The 21066-nt window shown below is 34.7% G+C and overlaps 1 protein-coding gene across 1 annotated transcript in view; it reads left to right on the forward strand.

The window, feature by feature from the left end:
- The window catches only part of jub (LIM domain-containing protein jub), a 59732-nt gene extending 38666 nt beyond the window's left edge, over positions 1 to 21066 (forward strand). Inside the window, exons 5-9 of the mRNA XM_071584932.1 lie at positions 1460 to 1590; positions 4497 to 4548; positions 9403 to 9471; positions 10559 to 10675; positions 17281 to 21066. Of these exons, the coding sequence (XP_071441033.1) occupies positions 1460 to 1590; positions 4497 to 4548; positions 9403 to 9471; positions 10559 to 10675; positions 17281 to 17313 (402 nt within the window). The 3' untranslated portion in view covers positions 17314 to 21066. The remainder of the gene's footprint in view (positions 1 to 1459; positions 1591 to 4496; positions 4549 to 9402; positions 9472 to 10558; positions 10676 to 17280) is intronic.

Raw genomic sequence — 21066 nt, forward strand, 5'->3', positions numbered from 1 at the left:
AATCTTTGAAAATCTTTCCAAAGAAAAATTTCAGAGTTTAAGAGGATGCCTCGATAGCTTAACTGGCTAAAGCACTCGACCAGATATTGAGGGATCTGGGTTCAAATCCCAGTCTAGGTGAATGATTTTTACACTCTGAAATTGTTACTTTGAAAATGTTGTTTATCTCTCAAGTTGTGTGAAAAATCCTCAAGCAATGCTTACCGTAATCATGTCTTCAAAACTTTAACTTGAAATGGATAATTTTTCCTGATAAAATCATTGAAGCCTGCAGATGATTTGTGGGTCAGGCATAGTCCGGATATGATGCCCTGTGGAATGCTTGATGTTCTTCAGAGAACCTCTCAGATGGGAGATTCTAGGGTATTCCGCCAGGATGGCATAAACAGGGGTGCATTTATCAATTGTTTTCACCATTGGTGTATTCTCACCATGAGAAGTTTGCTGTCCTGAGGAGAGTAAGCTAGTGATACTGTCCATGAGTCATTTGTTTCTAAGCTCAGCCAGAAGTCCAGAAAAGGAAAGAAAATCATTTCACCTGATTGATTTTGAAATATCTGCGATGATGAATTGACCTGCAAAAGGCCAACGAATACCATGGTCCAAGGTGAGCATGTATGTGCCATATCTATTAGTCAGAGTGCCATTCCCTGCAAATACTTAATAATCTTAGTTTTCACCAACGTTCGTGTGTGAACACCCATGGATAAACTTCAATCTGAACTAATGCCAGTTAAAAAAGCAAGCTACAAGCCTGTCCTTCTGTCCAAGGCAAATAGCCTGTTTAAGGCACCTTGGAGTCACTCATCTCCATTAACAATTAACCAGAGTGTTTTCTGGTTGTTCACAGGAGTAGGAAAAGGATAGGCATGTTGGACAGAATGGAGGTGGGAAAGGATTATGCAAAATTGAAAAAGGGTTTGTTGTAATGTCAGGTTTCTAATTGTGTTTTGTTGGGAGAGGCAAGAAATGTATTGTTAAGTCTGTTTTTATTCAAAACTTACCTTAAATGGTAGACTACCTAATGATAGGGGATTGGAATTGTTTGATGGCTAGTGTACTGGCTTCCCGCCCAGGGGCCCCAGGTTTGAATTCTGGAGACAGAAAATCTTTTTCAGTGCTATGTTGCTTTGTTGAGAGATCACTTTAAGTGAGTACACTGCCTGTTGGATGGGACGTCAAGCTGTGGACCCGTGTGCACCTTCAGTTAAGAGTAGGCTAATGCTGATGCCAGGGTTTCTCTCCACTCTTCCTCCCTTCCCATCCATCCCTAATGGCACAAATGACCTCAGCTGTCGGTCGGCTTCTGTACTGCTACTACTACCTAATAATAATGATATTATTTGTTTTGTTGAAGATTGACATTCATATAAACCATCAGTTCTTCTATTCATTTATTATAAATAAAAATATGCAGCAAAATTAATTGATTTGTAATTGCTGTGTTTTATATTTACAGATTCTTCAAGCAATGGGGAAATCATATCATCCTGGGTGCTTCCGTTGCTGTGTTTGTAATGAATGTTTAGATGGTGTCCCTTTTACTGTTGATGTGGACAATAAAATATATTGTGTAAATGACTATCACAGGTGAGAGTGAATTCTTTATCTTTTGTAACTATCCTACTTATAATCTGTAAGGCTCCTTTCAGTAAAAATAGTTCTTGGTGAAATAAGGCACCTTTTGCTGTAGATACTTTTCATTATTATCTTTGATGTCTTCTAGAGTTCTAAAAGTAGGTAGTATATTAATAGGACTATTTTCTGTAGAGTCCCATACCAGTGGATTTATGTGTTAATTATCAAAGTACATTAGGGGCATGAGGGCTTCTTTTAAGAAATGTTCCGATGAAGGTAAGATCTGTCCATGTGAGAAATTACATCCCAACCCAACATCCTAAAAATCCAATGCCAAAAAGTGATAGTTGAATGAATTGCCTTGTGACAGTCCTGAGTGAAGATTAATAGGAACTTCTGGGAAAGGGGAGAAGCTAGGTGGCAATTACCTTTTGTCAAAAAAGAAGAAAACATGTAAGCTGTATAACAAAATATTTATTCCTAAATTATAAATTTTCATTGCATTCTCAATGCCTTTATTCTGTATTTTTCTTGGGAAATTTCAGAAATTTGTGTAATTCATTTGCAGTTCCCAAGTTTTTCATCAAAGGTAGCTCTTAGTTTACTCTATGTTTAATCTTTAGTAACCACAACTGTGGAGTAAATTCATGTTTTGTCACCACATTACAAAGTTTTATGTTAGAAAACACTTAATATGTTGTCACAGTGTGAAGTAATATTCCTTTGATTGGCACGTAGGTGCTCTGGTAATAGATATTTTTTTGTTTTAATCTTCCATTAGTGTGTTTTCCTAGAGTAGCCACTTGGTTCTGCAGGATTGTTCTCAAGGACTTTTTCGAAAGTCTTCTGTATAAATACATGTGACAAAAATATTTCTCATCATTAATTTTCATTGTATTTTGATTTTATGATGAAGTTGTTGAATTAACAACTCTGGCACCAATTAAAATTTTCCATTTCGGAATGATAAATGTGTGTTTTACCTTTATTCCATTCAAGGTATTTTTTACTTTTTGAAATTCAATTCTTCTCTTTACTTGATGTTAAAACTTTAAATACCAGATCAGAAGTTTTCGTGGTTTTCATAGCTATAATGGTAATATTCACTTAATCAAATTTGAGAATGGGGGAAAAATTAATATTAGTTGCAACTGATTGAAAATTTTTTTTAAACATTCAGGGTAATTAAAAACAAAAAATTAACTACTGTTTGCAAAAGGAGATTCTGTGCACAGTTAGTAAAACAAAGCAAGGCTGCTAAGTTTCTGTAAAATCTGTCGCCTGTTTACGTAGTCCTCCCCTTTGTTAATAATTTATGTTTGCTCTAAAATCTAAATTTAGAAATACTCCCAATAAATTATTCTATTCAGGAATGGTTTTCTTGGAATAATATCGAGAGTGCAAGGAAGGCTTGGATGGTTTTGGAATCTTAAGATCCCTGACAGAATTGAGCAAGGTGCTCTTTAATTGATCTAAAACTGCTTTTGTCATCTATATCTATAGTTGAGCCTCAGTGCCAATGAATATTTTTTAATTTCTCACTAATAAATTCATTGATAATTCTGTATCATATTCTCATATATTTATTTTTATATTTCATATAGTCCAGCAATAAATGATGTGTAATTTTTATTTTATTCTCAGTAATTATTTTATGGGCTATTTCTTATATATGTTGGGAATTAAAAATAATTGGCAGTCAGGAGTGAATGATAGCATAACTGTCAGTTCGTTCCATACCTCTGGATATAAATTTACTTGTTCGCGAAGGGAAAAATTGGATTTTTAATGCAAGTGTTTAGAAACAGAAGAAATTGTTTCTTTATAAAATTTCCAGTTCAGTTATTGCAAATGCTAATCATTCACTTTATTATTACATTTCTTCATGAACACAATAAAAAAAGTAATTACGAATTTTATATCATAGCATAAATTCATTTTCCGAGGAACTCCCTTCAAATTGTATGAAGTACTCAGTATTCATCTGCAACTTTTCCACATTTTTTGTAGAGCATTGATTTAATAATGGTTTTTGCCGATAACATGAGGTAAAAGGGTGCTAACTTCTTTTTCTGGCTGCTAACCTTGGAATGTTATGATTAATAACTAACAGTTGAAGTTGAATTGTTTGCTATTTTAATCAAATAAGCTTTCATGACTGTCTTGTAAGTTCATGAATATGTTTATATAGAAATATTTTGTGACTTGGAAGAAATTTTCACATTTTTTGCCAAACTTGTTGACTATTATTGGCAGTAGATATTTATATGTGAGTTGGACTTTGAAAATAAGCTTACCTTGTCATTAAATTTCTTACAGTTCAAATTGAGATATGTATACATACTTTCAAATTTTATATTTCTAGCAGCTAGTGTTGACAGCTCTTCTTAAGGGAATAATCATTAAGAAATTTTTCTTTTCAAAATCAGTTTTTAAATCAATTTTATTTCCAAATTATTATTTATTCCGATGATGTTACCATCTTTTGAAGGCAAGCATGCAATTTTTTACATCTGCTATAAATTCTATTAAGTGAAGTCATAGCCCTTCGGTGAGAATCTTAAAAATGCTCCCCATGCTACATTGGTGGATCATTATAAACAATTTGTAGCTGAATAAGTATTTAAGAAATACTTTCATGAGATTCACAGTTAAATGTCATAATATATAATAATTAGTTGATTTTGTTTTCACTCTTCCCAAGTAATTCATTTGCTACTTTCCTGCTTTCTGGTTTACTGTTGTTAAGTTCTTTAAAGGCATGTTATTCATGGTGAAACCTAAGGAATAATAAATATGGCTAGGTAGGGGCCAGCTCAAGCAAATTTTATCACATATTTCTGTCATAGCTGACCAACTTCTATTGCTCATTTTGCTTCATTTCCAAATGCATTTTTCTGTCTGTTTTCCCATTACAGAATGTTTGCGCCGAAGTGTGCAGCTTGTGGTAAAGGAATCACACCAGTCGAGGTACTATCCTTACACCTGTTAATCATTACATCAAATTTCCATAAGCTTCATTTGAATGACCTTAAATCAATATTTTGAATCATATGCATGAATCTTTCTCTTATGCTTTTTTGCTTTAATTGACCTGCTGCATTTTGCTTGTCTGAATATGTTTAGGGTCAACAAGATATTTATGCACTTAAAAAAGTTCCCACAAATTTCAGTGTAGGTTATAATGCCTCTACTGCAAGTTGAATTATTGCATCAGGAATACGGATTATTAGCAACCCCACATGGTGATTACCACCAAAATCGTAGGGAAAGCTTTTTATTGCATGGTATTGTTAATTTAGTGGCATTTCATTTGCTTGAAATGCATCAATTGGTAATTCTAGCTTTGGATTTGGGTAAAATGCGTGGCTGAATTAATTTAAATGTTGGCTTAAGCTTGCATATTTATTACCGATTTCTAATAAATCTTCATTCTCTTTATTCATATATTACCATTTTTCTCATTTGCCACTCATGATGTTATTAATTCACATTCATATCAATTGTTGGTATCACACCATTTACAAGTAAGAGTTCTGTTATGATTCGTATATAAATATTTTTGCTGCCCAAAATGTAAATGATAGTTGTATTAATATTTCTCGTGAAACTATAGCATCAACTGCTTCTCTTTGAGTAAAAGAGCAAAATGCACGTGGTCATAGTTATTTTATTTTTTTTAAATTCAAATGAGGACTTTTTTTCCCCATTTTTATATGAATTTATTTCATTTCTAACTCCAAGGTGATAAAATTAATTCTCTATTCTGGCTGATGTTGGATTCTTTTCAGAACAAGGATGTTATTTATGACTTTTCTGTCACTTCTTTTCAAGTTTGGTCAATTTTCATTTTGGATATTTTAAAATGCATATTTGTTTATGTACTTATTATTTCATGAGCGTGTTAAGTGAAATGAAATACTTGTTTGGTTAATGAAAATTTGACTCTTTTGCACTTCATAATGTGGAGAGGTTTAATTAGTAGATGCACAGGGTGCAAATTTGGGGTGCACCATAATGAAGTTGGTCAAACATTGCAAAATGAAATGATGAACACCACTTTCCTGTAGGTCCCTTGTAATAACCTTTTGAGACATCCTTTCTCTTTGCAAAACAAATTATATTTTCCAAAATCATATTTCTTTTTCTTGATAATGTGAATGTATTTAAAAAGCTTTGTTTATATTGTAGACAAACATAATTCTCATTCTCAGTAGTGACAGATGAAAAGGATTGAACAAGGTCTGTTCAAAAAGTATCATGAATTTTGAATTTTTGCGGGGTATGTATATTTGATTTTCAATTTTTTGTAACCTTATGTTGGTACTTATGTCTCTCACTTATGTCGAAAAGTTTGGCCATTTTGAATTTTTAGCTAATTATTGACAGCTGTTTTGCTTGGACCTCTTTTGCTTGTCTTCGATTTTTGCCTGTCCCAAAAAATGGATCAAAGAATCTACATAAAATTCTGTGTGAAAAACAAAATCAAGTGGCCAGACCCATTGCAAATGTTGACTGTGGCATATGGAGAAGCTACCTTGGAACGAAGCAACGCTTATCTGTGATACAAAATGTTTTCAGAGGACCGAGGAGATGTGTAGGCCGAAGAGCATGCCGGACGCCCGAGCACGTCAACAACAGACTAAAACGAAGAATTCTGCATGTCCGGGTTTTCACCGCGCTGTTGTTTGAAGCCGACAACAGTTTCGCCGAAGTTTCATCCAGCGTCTTCAGGTCGAAGAGAGGTCATCTTCGACCTGAAGACGCCGGATGAAACTTCGGCGAAACTGTTGTCGGCTTCAAACAACAACGCGGTGAAAACCCAGACATGCAGAATTCTTCAAGCCACCGCCGCGAAAATCTACGCAGCCATATACAACAGACTAAAACATTAATGAAGTGAAGAAAATAATATTAGCCAATCGTTGAATCACCATTTTAGAAGTTGCTGAGGACCCAAACATATTGATTGGCTTGTGCCATTCAATTTTTACCAATGATTTTGGCATGTCAAGGGTCGCCGCGAAATTCGTACCAAAATTGCTCAATTTCAACCAAAAACAGCAACATGTTAACATTACTCATAAGGCGTTGGACTCTGCCCGCGAAGACCCAAATTTGCTCCAGAGGGTCATAACTGCTGACGAATCATGAGTTTATGGTTATGACGGAAATAAAGCTCAATCATCCCAATTGAAGCTGCAGCACGAGCCAAGACTGAAAAAAGCGCACCTAGTTCAGTCGGATGTGAAATTTTTGCACTTAAAGTTTTCTTTGATTGCAGGGGCGTGGTGCATAATGAGTTCTTGTCAGAGGGTAGAAATGTAAATAAGTATAAATATGACCTGCAAGTTATGCGCAATTTGCACAAAGTAATCCGCCACAAACGCCCGGATTTGTGGAAAAACAAAAATTGACTTTTGCACACTGACAACGCCCCTGCTTACACATCGTTACTTGTGCGCAAATTTTTGGCCAAAAACAGCACACTAATGATGCCGCAGCCACCGTATTCCCTAGATCTGGCCCCTAGTGACTTTTTCTTGATCCCAAAATTGAAGAGGCCCATGAAAGGACATCACTACGCTAAGATTGATGAGATAAAGACCGCATCGAAGGAGGAGCTGAACAAGATCACAAAAAAATGATTTTTTGAAGGGCTTCAAGGATTGGTAAAAACATTGGCCCAAGTGTTTAATATCTAATGAGGGTTACTTTGATGGGGACAAAATAGATATTCATGAATAAATTAATAATTTTTGAAAAAAAAAACACTAAAGTCACGATACTTTTTGAACAGACCCGTCTTTCCAAGAAGATTCTAGGTAAGGGGGAGAAGAGAGTGGTGAACTGTGCCTATGCCCTCATGTCATAGAGAGCCTGTGGAAGCTGAAAAAAATATGATCCATTACCATTATATTGTAGAAGAAAGTGTAGAATTCCTTACATTCATAGTAGATACTGCTTTCTGTAAGTCATTGCGTTCTAGACTGTGATTTGAAGGTTATCAGGGCCTATGATTGCTTTGGAACTATTGTAGTTTTACATAAAAAGTGATGCAGGGTATGGAGTGTTACATTTTCTGTGGAATTACAGGCATGAAGTACCACAGTACACTGAAGTCATGTTTTCTTGCCTAAATATCAATACTGGTTTTGCTCTCATATTTGCACATCTGATAATTTCCCCCATCATGTTTTTGATGTGACATTTTAAAGGCATAGGCGTTTTAGAGGTTGCATTGAGAGGTCATGTGTGTGTCATTCTGATAAAATTTTCTGAATTTGTAACCCAAGTGCACTCTATCAAATTATATTGTTAAATACAGGATCTTCCTGTTAGTTTTAATAAAAATTAGCTTAAAAAATTCAAGATTTTATACATGCTTTTATGGCAATGCAGGACTACCACCAGAATAATTATGTATTGATGGTGCAGAAATACATACTATGAAAAACTAATACTTGTGCACAATTATATTAAGTATATTATATTATATTAAGTGCACAATTATATCAAAGTTGTAATAGTCTTAACATAGCAGTACCTATCTGTCTTTGCTTAAATAGTATAAATTAATATGCAGGGAAAAACAGCTGCAATTACGTGATCACCAGAAATGAAAGAGAATTGGTCCAAAATAAGTTTTAGGTATATTTTAATGAGAATAGTACTCAACTGTGTATTCACACCATTGATACATAAACTAACGTGCTACATTTTCCAATACAGTCATGATTCAATCACCTTAAAATTATTTTAAATATTGATAATCTCCCTTATCATAATCATTTCCTCAATAGATGTGGAATTAGTTATGAAGGAGAAAAAATATTATATTTTACTATTATCATCATAGTTCATCAGGTATAATGATCTGATCTGATAGTCATACGAGTTGATATTATGGCTCTATGGATTATATGTTGATATTACTAGTTAAAGTGATACTATCACAATGTCTTTGTAAAAATATGGAATTAGCAATGTGCTGCATGGAGGTGAAGATGACACTATGTAAGAGGGAATTGACAACCCCAGTGAAAATAACAGGAAATGATTCAGCAGCAGATGAATTTCTGGGAATATACAATGATTAAACTTTGATATATGTGTAGCTGCTAATTTTTTAATTTTAAAATTCAATTTTGTTTGTATTAATTTATTGACATCAAAATACTTTGATCCTCTTCTGGCTGATCCAAGTAGTTATCAAAAATTATGACCCGAAAAATCACAGTACATCTTATGGGCTGGGGAATAAGGTAGTTGTCTCAACATCCATTAAGTAACATCTACTGGGGAGTAATCAAAATATTTTTCTAGGATTAAATGTAAATTGTTACTCATTGAACAACAGTTCACATGTTTTCAAGGAATCTAACCCAGTCTTAAAGCAGGATATGCATATTTGTTGGATTTCTATCTGCTTTTTGGGTGTGGCTGGATGATATATTAGTGTCCTATTTTTAGGGTACTAGCTCAGCTATCAATTTTTGATTTAGTACTAATCTGTAAACAGCCTTAAAACGTGCTGCCCAAGGTGAAAATAACACCACCAGGTTAGGTCTAGAATTTTAGTGCTCATATTGAAATGCTTTGTCGGAACATGATTGATGGAATTATTCAGTAGACCTAAGTATTGGGTTAAAATAACCATCTAAGTTATTGGCTCTAATAATCTCCTCTTCCCAATCAAGAAAAAAACTCTCTACCTTATATATCAACTCATTAAGTACTATAAAAACTTGGTTATTTATAGACTCTTTAAGTATTGTTTAAAAAAATATTTTTAAATAATATTAATATTTATACTTCAATCAGGGGACAGAAGAAACTGTTCGAGTAGTGTCAATGGACAAGGATTTCCATGTGGACTGCTACATATGTGAGGTTTGTAAAATTATTTATCTTTTAAATGGTTTTATTATAATAATTTTGGTTTTGTAAATCTTGATTAAATCAAAGAAAGTTCTCAAAAAAGGATATTTAAATGAAAAATCATTTCGAGATTGAATGCCTTTATTCCTAAGTCATAAGCATAGCATAAGTACAGTTTCTTCTTTTCATGTAATATTTTCATGAATAAGAAACGTTTATGTGAATTATAATGGTAGCGCTGGATGAAAAATTTCTTTGAGAAATATTTATTTATTTTAATGATTAAAATACTCAGTTTCTGTTGATTGCCTGATACTTTTGCCAATTAGAGTCAAATCTGTGTGTGTGATAAGGTTAAAATTTAAAGTCTAATAGAAATAAGCAGCGATACTAATTCTTTTAAGTGACAGAACAAATGTTGATGTTCCTAATGGTAATAAGCGGGAGTACATTCTCATAAGTGTGCTACAAGTGCAAAATAAGTAATAACAAATTAGAAGACCCACAATTGTTAGATTTAAGCAAAAAACTCGAATATTACACCACTTAAGGAAAAAAAGCTAGTAGCTAAAATATTTGCTACATGCACACTGCGAAAAAAACATTGTATTTGAAGTAAAACTATAATGAGAATGACATCTAGCAGATTTCTTAAAATGAGGTTCCATTTCATAAAGAATGCACAGAACAGAAATCCCATGGTTGTTCACAACTCTTTTGAAAAGAAAAATTCATGTCATTACTTCAATTTATTTGTCAAAACATTGGCACTTTTTGGTGAGCGTCCATGCATGGTTCAATTTAGTTCTCTTTAATTACATATCTATTATGCATACCATGAGCATAATTTAAACCTGAACCTTGTCACTTTCAAATGTTTCACTTTTTTAAGAAATTATTTAATTACCTTTTTTAAAATCATGTCACCTCTAAGCCCCTCGCAGTGAAATATGACAATATTTGAAACTTTCAATGTAAACTTTAGTCACGGAATGGTTTCAATCAATAATTGTGATCCCCTTGTGGTTACTTTGTGTTCTATTTGATTTATATTTATTACTTTTCATTTCGTTGATGAAATAAAACTTTTTCCTATTAGGAGTGTGGAATGCAACTAACTGATGAACCTGATAAAAGATGCTACCCATTGGAAGGTCATTTACTGTGCCGCTCTTGCCACCTTCAGCGTCTAAACCATCATCCCCGCCAGCTTCAGGTATTATGTTGAACAAAATTTTGGGCGCGGTAGCACAGGAGTGGAGCGTTGAACTACTTACTGGAGAACTCAGATTCGATTCCTGAGCACCCTCAACTTCACCCGAGTTGTATGATTTTTCGAGTACCAGAACTTCCTGGGAAACCATAGGAAGCACTGGCACTGGACCTCCCTACCTTGATGTGTGAATTTTTCACGTGTCATTGTCCTAAATTGGGTTAACTCTACCATCAGCTATGAAGCCAACCTGTGGGTTAATAACTGTGTTTATGGTTAGCATACTACCTTGATCAAAAAGTTCCCGGAATAACCACCGTGTGGCGCTCCCATCGTCCCGATTTGAGTTCTGTTTTTTTTGTTAAATTGGTACATCTGTTGTTGATATTCCCTTTAAATCTTAGTGTCATAACTTGACATTTGCAAAAGTTACGTAGCCAAGAGTACATCTATCTCTGTGTGTGTTGGCGATTTTTTACAATTTCAGAAATGGATTTAAATTTGCAACAACGAACTTGTATTAAATTTTGCGTAAAAAACGGATTTAGTGGCGCACGGACGTTGGAAATGTTGGAAAAGTGTTTCGGCAACGATTCTCTAAAAAAAACGGTCGTTTACCAGTGGCACGAGCGGTTCAGAAGTGGTCGTGAGTCAATCGAAGATGATGAACGCAGTGGCAGACCATCGACATCGAAAGTCGGTGAAAAAATTGATAAAGTAAAAGAAATGTTGGTCAATAACCGCAAATTAACCATCAGAGAAATAGCGGAGGACTTGAACATTGCCTATGGATCCGCCCAAGACATTGTGGTTAATGATTTGGGTTTCCGTCGTGTAGCAGCAAAGTTGGTGCCAAGAGACCTCAATTTCATGCAAAAAAGAGACCGTGTTGACGTCGCAAAAGACATGATTTGCGAGGCTGAATCCGATCCCACATTCATCAAAAGGATCATTACTGGAGACGAGACGTGGGTTTATGAGTAGGACACGCAATCCAGACATCAGGCAAGTGAATGGCGTTCACCAAATGAGCCGAGACCAAAAAAACCACGTCGTTTTCAGTCAAAAAAGAAGGCAATGCTGACGGTTTTCATGGATTACAACGGTGTAGTGCATCATGAATTTTTGCCAGAAGGCCAGACAGTAAACAAAGAGTATTATTTGGGCGTTATGAGACGTTTGCGTGAAGTAATTCGCCGAAAGAGACCAGAAATGTGGGCAGAAAACTCGTGGATTTTGCACCATGATAACGCACCGTCGCACAGTGCTATCATTATTCGTAATTTTTTGACGAAAAATGCAACAAATACCATCCAACAGCCACCGAATTCACCTGATTTGGCTCCCTGTGACTTCTTTCTGTTCAATCGAGTTAAAAAACCATTACGGGGAACGCGTTTTAGCAGCCGAGAGGAAGTAATGGAAAAATCGCAGGAAGCACTGATGGACATACCGAAAACCGACCGTAACTTTTGCAAATGTCAAGTTATGACACTAAGATTTAAAGGGAATATCAACAACAGATGTACCAATTTAACAAAAAAAAACAGAACTCAAATCGGAACGATGGGAGCGCCACACGGTGGTTATTCCGGGAACTTTTTGATCAAGGTAGTATTGATGGGAAATCACTTGTATACATGCCTTAGCATATATCATGTTTTCTGATTATACAGGGTCGCACCCAAATGTGGTAGGACTGATTTTTTTACAAGAATTTTATTGACCATATACTTACATCGACTTAATAATCTTCAAAGTATGCTCCTTGAGCTGCTACACACTTAGTATAACGTTGCTGTCATTCCCCGTACGCCCGCTGGAAATTTTCTTTGGGGGTGCCGTTGATGACCCTCGTCAAAGCCTCTTGAACGGCCTTTATCGAGTCAAAATGTCGTCCCTTGAGCTGTCATTTCATCAGGGGGAAGAAGAAGAAGTCCGGTGGTGCCAGATCGGGAGAATAGGGCGCGTGCGGCAACGTGGCAACGCCGTATTTGGCGCACACCTTGCGCATGGCCAAATCCTGTGAAATAATGCATTGGACGTTGGATGCAGACAGACCCAACTGGTCTGCAATTTCTTCACTGGTTAAGCATCGGTCTGTGTTCAGAAGTGTCCTCACTCTGTCCACATTCGTGTCGGTTCTTGCCGTCGACGGCCGTCCGGAGCGATGGTCGTCTTCAACGAGCTCCCTACCCTCTTGTTTAAACAACTTGTACCCCTCAAATACTGTGGAACGGCTTAAGGCAGTGTCCTTATAAGCCTGCTTGATCATATCGAGGGTCTCAGTGGCCGTCTTCCCGAGTTTCGCACAAAACTTCATGGAATAAGGTTGCTCTAAATTCAGATTCATTTTGTTTTTCGACGAAAAAAACTTGCTTCACTAAAAACGGTATCCTCACTCAACGACAGCCCGCAGGCGACTGAGGTTGGTGTCGGTCTGTTGCTGAGAGCCCCCTCCACCTTACCCTGCCAGGCAGACCCCCCTCCACCGCTCCGTTCGCGCCAGAGAAAATCAGTCCTACCACTTTTTGGTGCGACCATGTAATATGCAATAATGCCTGTATGGGCATAGGGTCAAAATGCTTTTATTAAATGCATTATGTATGCTGCCTTTTTACCTTCGTACTTGTATGCTCTTACACCTCCTAATAACTTGATACAATTTCTCCAATGAAGGGGGAAACTTCCCCTTCATCCGATCCATGCTTGTTACTTTGCATGTTTTTTTCACAGAAGGCTGGGCCTTCATAATCTACATGCAGAAAATATTTTACAGTGAAACCACTTATTTATACTTGTATTAAAGCCTTGGAGAAAATTTAAATACCAGAAAAACGTGTCACTTTTACTTTAAACTCCTCAATTAGGGTAAAAATAAGAAACAAGCTAATGGATTAGACCTAAAAAGAGAATAATACCTACTACACTAGAACCTCGCTTAACAAGCCCATTTCATGGTAAATAATTTTCAAAACAAACACAAATATTTTTACAAAAATGACTCAATTAATGAGTGATTAGGAGAGGGGAATATCTGGAATGATTGTGTGCCTGCTACTTCGGTTTCTGTTTAGCACACTCCACTACCTTCTTAGTGATCACACACAGTTTTTCAAAACTTTTGTGGCATATATGTGATTTTTCGAGCATAGTTAATATTTTGTGTATAGTTTTAAAAAAATGTCCATGAAGAAAAACCCTCAAGAAGATAGCCATATGAGAATAAAAATAACTGTGGAAATTAAAATTAAAATCAATGAAAAGTGAGAAAGAGAGAAAGCTATAAGATTAGATGTTTCAAAGTGAGTGGCAAGAATATCTACGGAACAGTTATGTATTTTCAATAATGTTGAAAGGCTACCTCTCACATGGATAAACGAAAAGTGACTTCAAGGCTACACTATTAACAAGAATATCCTTTGTGAGAAGGGGAAAGTGATTTTTGCTGACCTCATTAAGAAGATGTCAGAATCATCAATGGCTGAAGAAGAGGTAATTGAGGGACGCTGTGGGTGATTTGAGAAGTTTAAGAGATGAACCAGTATCCAGGCCATTATGAGGCATGGTTAAGCAGGAAGCTCTGACTCAAAGGTGGCAAATACTTTCATTGGTGATATCAAGAAGCTCTTAGACTCTGAGGGTTACCTGCCGCAATATGTTTTAATCATAACGAGACAGGTCTCTTCTGGAAAAAGATGCTGAAGCAAACCAATATAACGGGAGAAGAGAATGACCACAATCCAATAGAAGACTGTCACATGGTGCTTTTCTGCAAATGCAAGTGTTGATTTGAAAATTAAAACCATGCCTGTTCACCATTCAGTAACCCTGCAAGCCTTCAAGAAGTGTCCAGAAGAACAGGCTTAATGTGATGTGGTCTTGGTAAAAGATGAAAAACTGTTGCATCATATGCTGAGAAGCATCATCCTAAAAGGCAGTGGCTATGTACACTCAAATTTATTTATTGATAATGCTGTATCACATTTTCACAATATTTGAAGCATCAGCAAAAATAAATGTCTCTGTACAGCGTTTTAGTGAAAAAGAATGGGAATGTATTATAACTATTAAACTAATTATTTTGATTCTCTTTTGTTTTATGCAAATATAAGTTGCATTCCAGGGTAGTTCATTCTGCAATAGAAGAAAAGATGAAGATAATTCATGATTCCAAACAATTTATACATAATTTTTTCTGCATAAACATTGTAAATAATTTTTTCTTGGAATGCATTATCATATTTTGCATTAATTTTTATGAGAAAAAAGTGTTTTGCTTTATGAGAAAGATTACGGAATGAACTATGTTTATTGTGTGAAGTTCCACCTTTTATTGTACAAGCAAGATACTTAGTTTAATCTTAAGGCTTCATTGACATCTGTCTGATGAAGGTTTCATGCTGCTCCTAGGAATTATCAGGTTGGCTTGTTGAACAACAGTTACCATCCCATACATAGGCAAAATGGCTGAAAAGATAAGTAAGCTCCTACAGAAGTTTAATAGGTAACTAGGTTCTCCATAATGAGAAAAATCAGGTGCATCATCCCCAAGCCTAAGGACCGGATCCCCGATCTTATGTACAAATGAGTGTCATGAGATCAAGTGCACAAGTTTTGAATCCTATATTGGCCAAACAGGAAGGTCTCCTAGATGGAGTACCAAAGGGCCACAAATAAGAAACAGTTCTGACTCTTGGCAATCGCCAGACATTGGTGGCCGTAACCAGGATACACCAAGAGTTCAAACAAGCAAAAGTGCCGGCTAGGGAAAAATGTTATTTCCAAGACTCAAAAGAGAAGCAGTGGAAATAAGGAAAAATCGAAATATTTTCAAACGTAAGGATGGCTAAACCCTGACATCAACGTGGAAAAGGGTAATTTTCACCTTACCGCCAAGAAACAGCCTATCGTGTTCTGGGCCTGCCAGCATCTCCTATGTGTATATTAGCCAAATTCCAACAAAGATCACTTCGCCCTGAAGATGCCTTCAGGCCTGGGGAAAAACTGTTATATAACAAGCCAACCTACACGACGGTAATTCCCAGAAGCAGCATTGAGCCTTCAAGAGATACTTAATTATGTACTCCTGCGTGTGTTTCATGCAAATAAAATTGTATAGCATCAGGGTGTCCGTATTTAAACGTGATACAATTAAAAAAAAGCATGAATGTTATTACTAAAATCTATTACAAATTTCTTTAAAGATTCCAACCCCATTGTCTTGAAAATTATTTTTTTCTTTCTAAGGAATTCCAAGGAATTGTGATTCGCACTGGTCTTGTTTTAATTGCAATGAGGGCAGTAGTTCAAACTCTCATGCCCTGTGAAGTTTGCTTACTGCATTTGCCACTCTTTATGAAATTTTACTTGCAGTGCATTAGGAAAGCAAGGTGAATAAAAATTTACAATTCAGAAAATGGATAAGGAAATAAATAAAGGATTATTCTCTCTTTAGGTCTTCTCTCTTAGTCTTGTTCTTATTTTAAATATTTCACAACCCTCGCTGTGTTTTTTATTCTTTTGACTGCCATATTAATTAAAACAGGCTTCTACTGCCTTGCCCTATATTTTCAGGTTGCTCCTCGAAGAACTTAATTTTACAAAAAAAATCCTTAACGTCCCAATGATGACAAAGTTCATCATAAGCCTAAAAACAATAGGCACCCAGTATATCCTGTGGTAATTTGCCAGACTTAAAAACTCCCTGCTCCTTATTATCTCCACTTTTATTCCACCACAGTTAGCATATATTGAATTGTGTTGGGGATCAGGATGGTGCAGTGGCTAATATACTGGTATCCAACCCCGAGAGCCCAAGTTCGAATCCAGCGGGTGTCTTGAGTTTTTCAGTAGTCGTGATCCATATTTCGGGAATTATGTGTGAAGCTCCATACACCAAGTAGAGTTTGCCATCCATTGAATGGAACATTGGACCCCTTGGTGCTTGTTCCTGAGAGTAGACTTATGTCAATACCAGGTTTATCTCCACTCTTCCTCCATACCTTGAACATCCTACCTCCATCAAATTGCCCACCTATCCCAAATGATACACATGACCTCGGTAACCTTCCTTAGTAACTTATACCACTACTGCTTGAATAGTGTTAGTGTGTTACTGGCAGGGGAGGCCATTTACTGTGCTATTTTCAATCACTAGAGGTGATCACAATACCTGATGTTCAGACTTCACACAAGTTCACGTGAATTCATATATCATCTTGATCAGTCCAGCAGCGCGTTTGTAGGCTGTTCGCCTCTCTCCTAACCTGTCTGTATTAATTCTCATTTGTTTTCTGGTCCAATTCTTGCACACTACTCTTATGACATTTTGCCTATATTTTCCTAGTTTACAAAGTTAAATAATGTGATGACTTTGAAGCATTCTAATTAAGGTAAATCAGGGCATAGGTTTTATTAAATTACTGCGAATCAATATACAACGAGAAGTCATAAATATAATGCCTGAAACATACTTTTAATCTCTAGCCAGTAGTAAATAATGCATGCATGTATTATTTGATGTTTTATAATGGTGAAGATATCATATTAGTTTAATGGCTAAGATATGTAATCATTTAAGTAATAATTATTTTTTTCTTCTTTAGGGAGTTCCTGCCACTTACCAGTACTTGGGTTGATTAGTGATGACTTTGAACATTTGTATTCATTGCTTTTAGTGCCTATACCTTATGCACATTACTTTTTTAAATATATATTGATAATTTTAAAAAGGGTGTTTTCACCTATACTTGGGTAATACTCTCATATGTCAAAGTGGTATGATCTCTTGATTTATGCTGGCTTTTGTGCAAAATGAAACAAGTATTGTTCACAGTTTCCATACTCTCCGTCAGCATGTCCTTGGCACATTTGCTCTGAATCAATTATTTAAATATTTTGTGAACCAATATGGTTCAATCAATTTTACTATGGATTCAGATTTTTTTTAATTGTATTTTTGTAAATTTCTTCAATTCTCTCCAGGTTTTATACATTTTTATTTAAATAATTATGTACATAGTTTAATGTCATTTGGTCATGTGTGTATTGTTTAAGGAATACAGCATCTGGTATAAATGCTGAAACTGTTGATGAGTAACTCATAGCAATAAACTTCATATTAAGCATACCTAAAAGATTTAAAAGGGAAATATATGAACGTCAAATCATCAAAAATCGTTAAATAATTCATTTATGTTATTGTTGTGGTGAAATCTCTGAGATTTGAACTAAATCTTGATCTAAACTTCTTCTGACCTAGCTAAATTATAATTCCAAGGCAAATAGTACTATGGCTTCCATGCATTCTGCATAAGTAAATACAAAATGAGGCAAAGAGAACAAAAATGAAAGAGGTCCTAATTGGGGCATTTCGGCACTTTTATTACTAGCAAAGTTGTCATGCAAACCTTTGTATAGGGTATGTTTACTTTATTCATATACATATGAGGAGCTTAAAAGTGGGATAAATCATATCACTTGTACAACTGTAATATCTCATTCTCAACAAGCATAAAAGTTGACGTTATATGGACATCATAGTCATTACATGATTCCCTAATGATCTTAGCAATTAATGAAAAGCAAAAATGGTAACAAAACAAATAGAATAAATAGCTTTAAAGTTACTGTTTATCCAATCTAGGTTTTAATGATAATAAACTTCCTATAATTACTGTATTTCAATAAAGCTCATATGGGAATCTTATGTGTAATATACCATGGTAGTAAAATGCAATATCTCGGATGATTTATTTCTAGAATCAAAGGTCCTATTCATGGATGGATGGAAAATTCCCAAAATTGAATCCAAAATCTTCCCTGTTACTTTTTCATTGTTGCACTCTTATGCATAGGTTTATTGTTAGCAAAATGACTGCCTTTCTAGTAAGATTATTACGATGGTTATAAATGTCTAATTCATTGAAACCCATCATTTAATTTTCATTGCCACATATCTGCTTCTCATTTGGATCATAATCACTTTTGATGCCACTCCTAAATCTTATGATTGCTATTTTCTCGGTAAAAATCTGAAGTTTTTACACACACTATGCATGCTGTAGCCACAGCTGCCAAAATGCCAAAAATAGTGTGTACTCCAAATGTTCCTGAAAAGGAGACATCTACACCATCAATTGGATTTGCTGGCTTTAGTCTGATATAAACACAATAGATTTCTTTGTGGCTTCAGTTTGGCCATTCTATGATATGAATTTTTGTCTGTGTAATAATAGGGCTTGTTTTTTGGTGAGAAACTGCCATTTTATATAATGAAATGTAGACTAACCCAGTATGTTGTGATAGTTTTCACAGACCATAGTACCGGGAAGTTTTTTATGAAAAAAGCACCACTCAAGTGAAACCTGTTGAGTATTATTATTTATTTCATTTAATAGTACAATTATAACTGGGCATTTTCAGTAGAACCTCATTAGGCAATGAAACTAGAGCTTTTATTTTTGATATTTCCGATGTTAAGGATCATAATAGCCCTAGAAATACGACAAAGAAAATGCAGCTTACCTTCACATTATTTCGTAGCTATTACACATAATTATGTACTTTAAAAAAATAATTGTTAACTCCCTCAAAAGTTATTTTATCCATGCAAAAGCAAAAACCCTGACTAAAATTGTGTTCATATTTGTGTGTGCAATAATTTTATTTTTGGATATTTGGTTTTAAATCGCACATATTTAGCAAAGTGACATTTGTGCTTGTGAAAAAAGGTAAATCAGTTCCCATAGTAAAACTATTTAGGTAATATACATGCACATGGTATATACTTGGTCCATAGTGGATTAACAATTAGATATAATACAATGTATTGAATATCCTCTTTTACTACACCAAAATTTTTATTGCATATTTGGTATTAAATGTGATGAAATCAAGTAGCACTTCATTTAATTTGCATATCAGATTTTGTGCATTCATCAGGATTGTCATTTTTATTTGGCTAAGCATTCAACTATTTGCTATTTTTTTAATCAAGAAAATTTGGTTATCATCAACAGTAGCAGACATTTTGGATGTATTGTGTAATTGTACTCTTCATATTCATTGGTCAGGCAATATTTGCATGGAAATATCTTGGTTTACCCTTTGACACTTTTATACAGCAAAATACATTTTTTACATAAATTAAAAATGTTTCATAAATGTTCCTAAGGAGAAGGAGATATTTACTTTTGAAATAACACTTTGGTGCATTTATACTAGCAGTTTTTTATAACTAACATTCAGCAGTGTAAGTCTTATGTTTTATTTGGAAGAGAAATAATTGTTGTCGTTCAAGTTTCAACGCTTGTCATGACTCCTGAAATGTGTTGATCAACATTTATTACAGGAAAATATTTTTCTATTTAAATTATTTATTTTCTTTATTTATGCATGAAAGAGGTACAGGAAATATTTTTAAAGGCAAGGCTAATGATGATTCTGCTGATTTGAAGTTTTATAGCAATTGTAAATGATTTTTTTTTTTTAAAGTAAATGTAAGGCATAATTTTTTTAGATCTTTTCATTCATGTGCAGGCAAATAGTTAAATTTGAAAATGTATTTTCAATTGTTTTAATATTGTAAATGTCACTAGTTGAGATTTTTAATTTAAAAGTATCCAGGTCTTCTCTATTTTTTTTATAATTTATGATCAAATTTGTAGGAAAATTAAAAAAAAATATTATATGGTCTGTTGTTCTTGACGCCAAATATTCTTTGGCATATTTATTTGGCAATCTACAGATCAATTATCTAGTTGATTTACTTTGTTTTAAAAAAAATAGTTTCCTTTTTATCACTATTCCAAGAATAATAGTTTTGCAGCCATTTTGCGCTTACCAAAGCTCCTTTGTGTCTATAATTCTGTTACTTTTATGCAATGGAAATTTTTTGTGCATGCCAATTACAAGAAATACTGGCTGAAGCGTTGAAACCAATACTTAATTATTATAATCTATGGTGCTTGATAACAAAAATTAAACTTGAACACACATTCTACTGCCATTTAAATAGATAATAGGAATTGAATAGCTTAATCATTACTGTCTCTTGAAGGCACTTTATTTCTTGTTACTGCAAAACATTACTGCCTTTATGGTGCAAAATTAACCTTAAAGTTCTTTATCATATTTCCCAATGTATGTTTAGAGTAATACTTGGCTAATCTATTGCCTTCTTTATGGACAAGTTATTGAGCATCCTGGACATTGTGATGTTGCTTGCTTTTTGAAGAAATCCATTGCATACTTATGAATTGCAATGAGTGTTATTTATTCCCCCTTGCAGCTGGTATTTATTAATGAAAGTGATAGTCAAGGTTGTGGAAAAACAATATATTGCATTTATTGATATTAAATTTTGTTGTATATGAAACCCTTGATGTTGT

The sequence above is a fragment of the Hetaerina americana genome, unplaced genomic scaffold, assembly GCF_022747635.1.
Source record: "Hetaerina americana unplaced genomic scaffold, ioHetAmer1.1.p SCAF_1, whole genome shotgun sequence".
Classification (NCBI taxonomy): domain Eukaryota; kingdom Metazoa; phylum Arthropoda; class Insecta; order Odonata; family Calopterygidae; genus Hetaerina; species Hetaerina americana.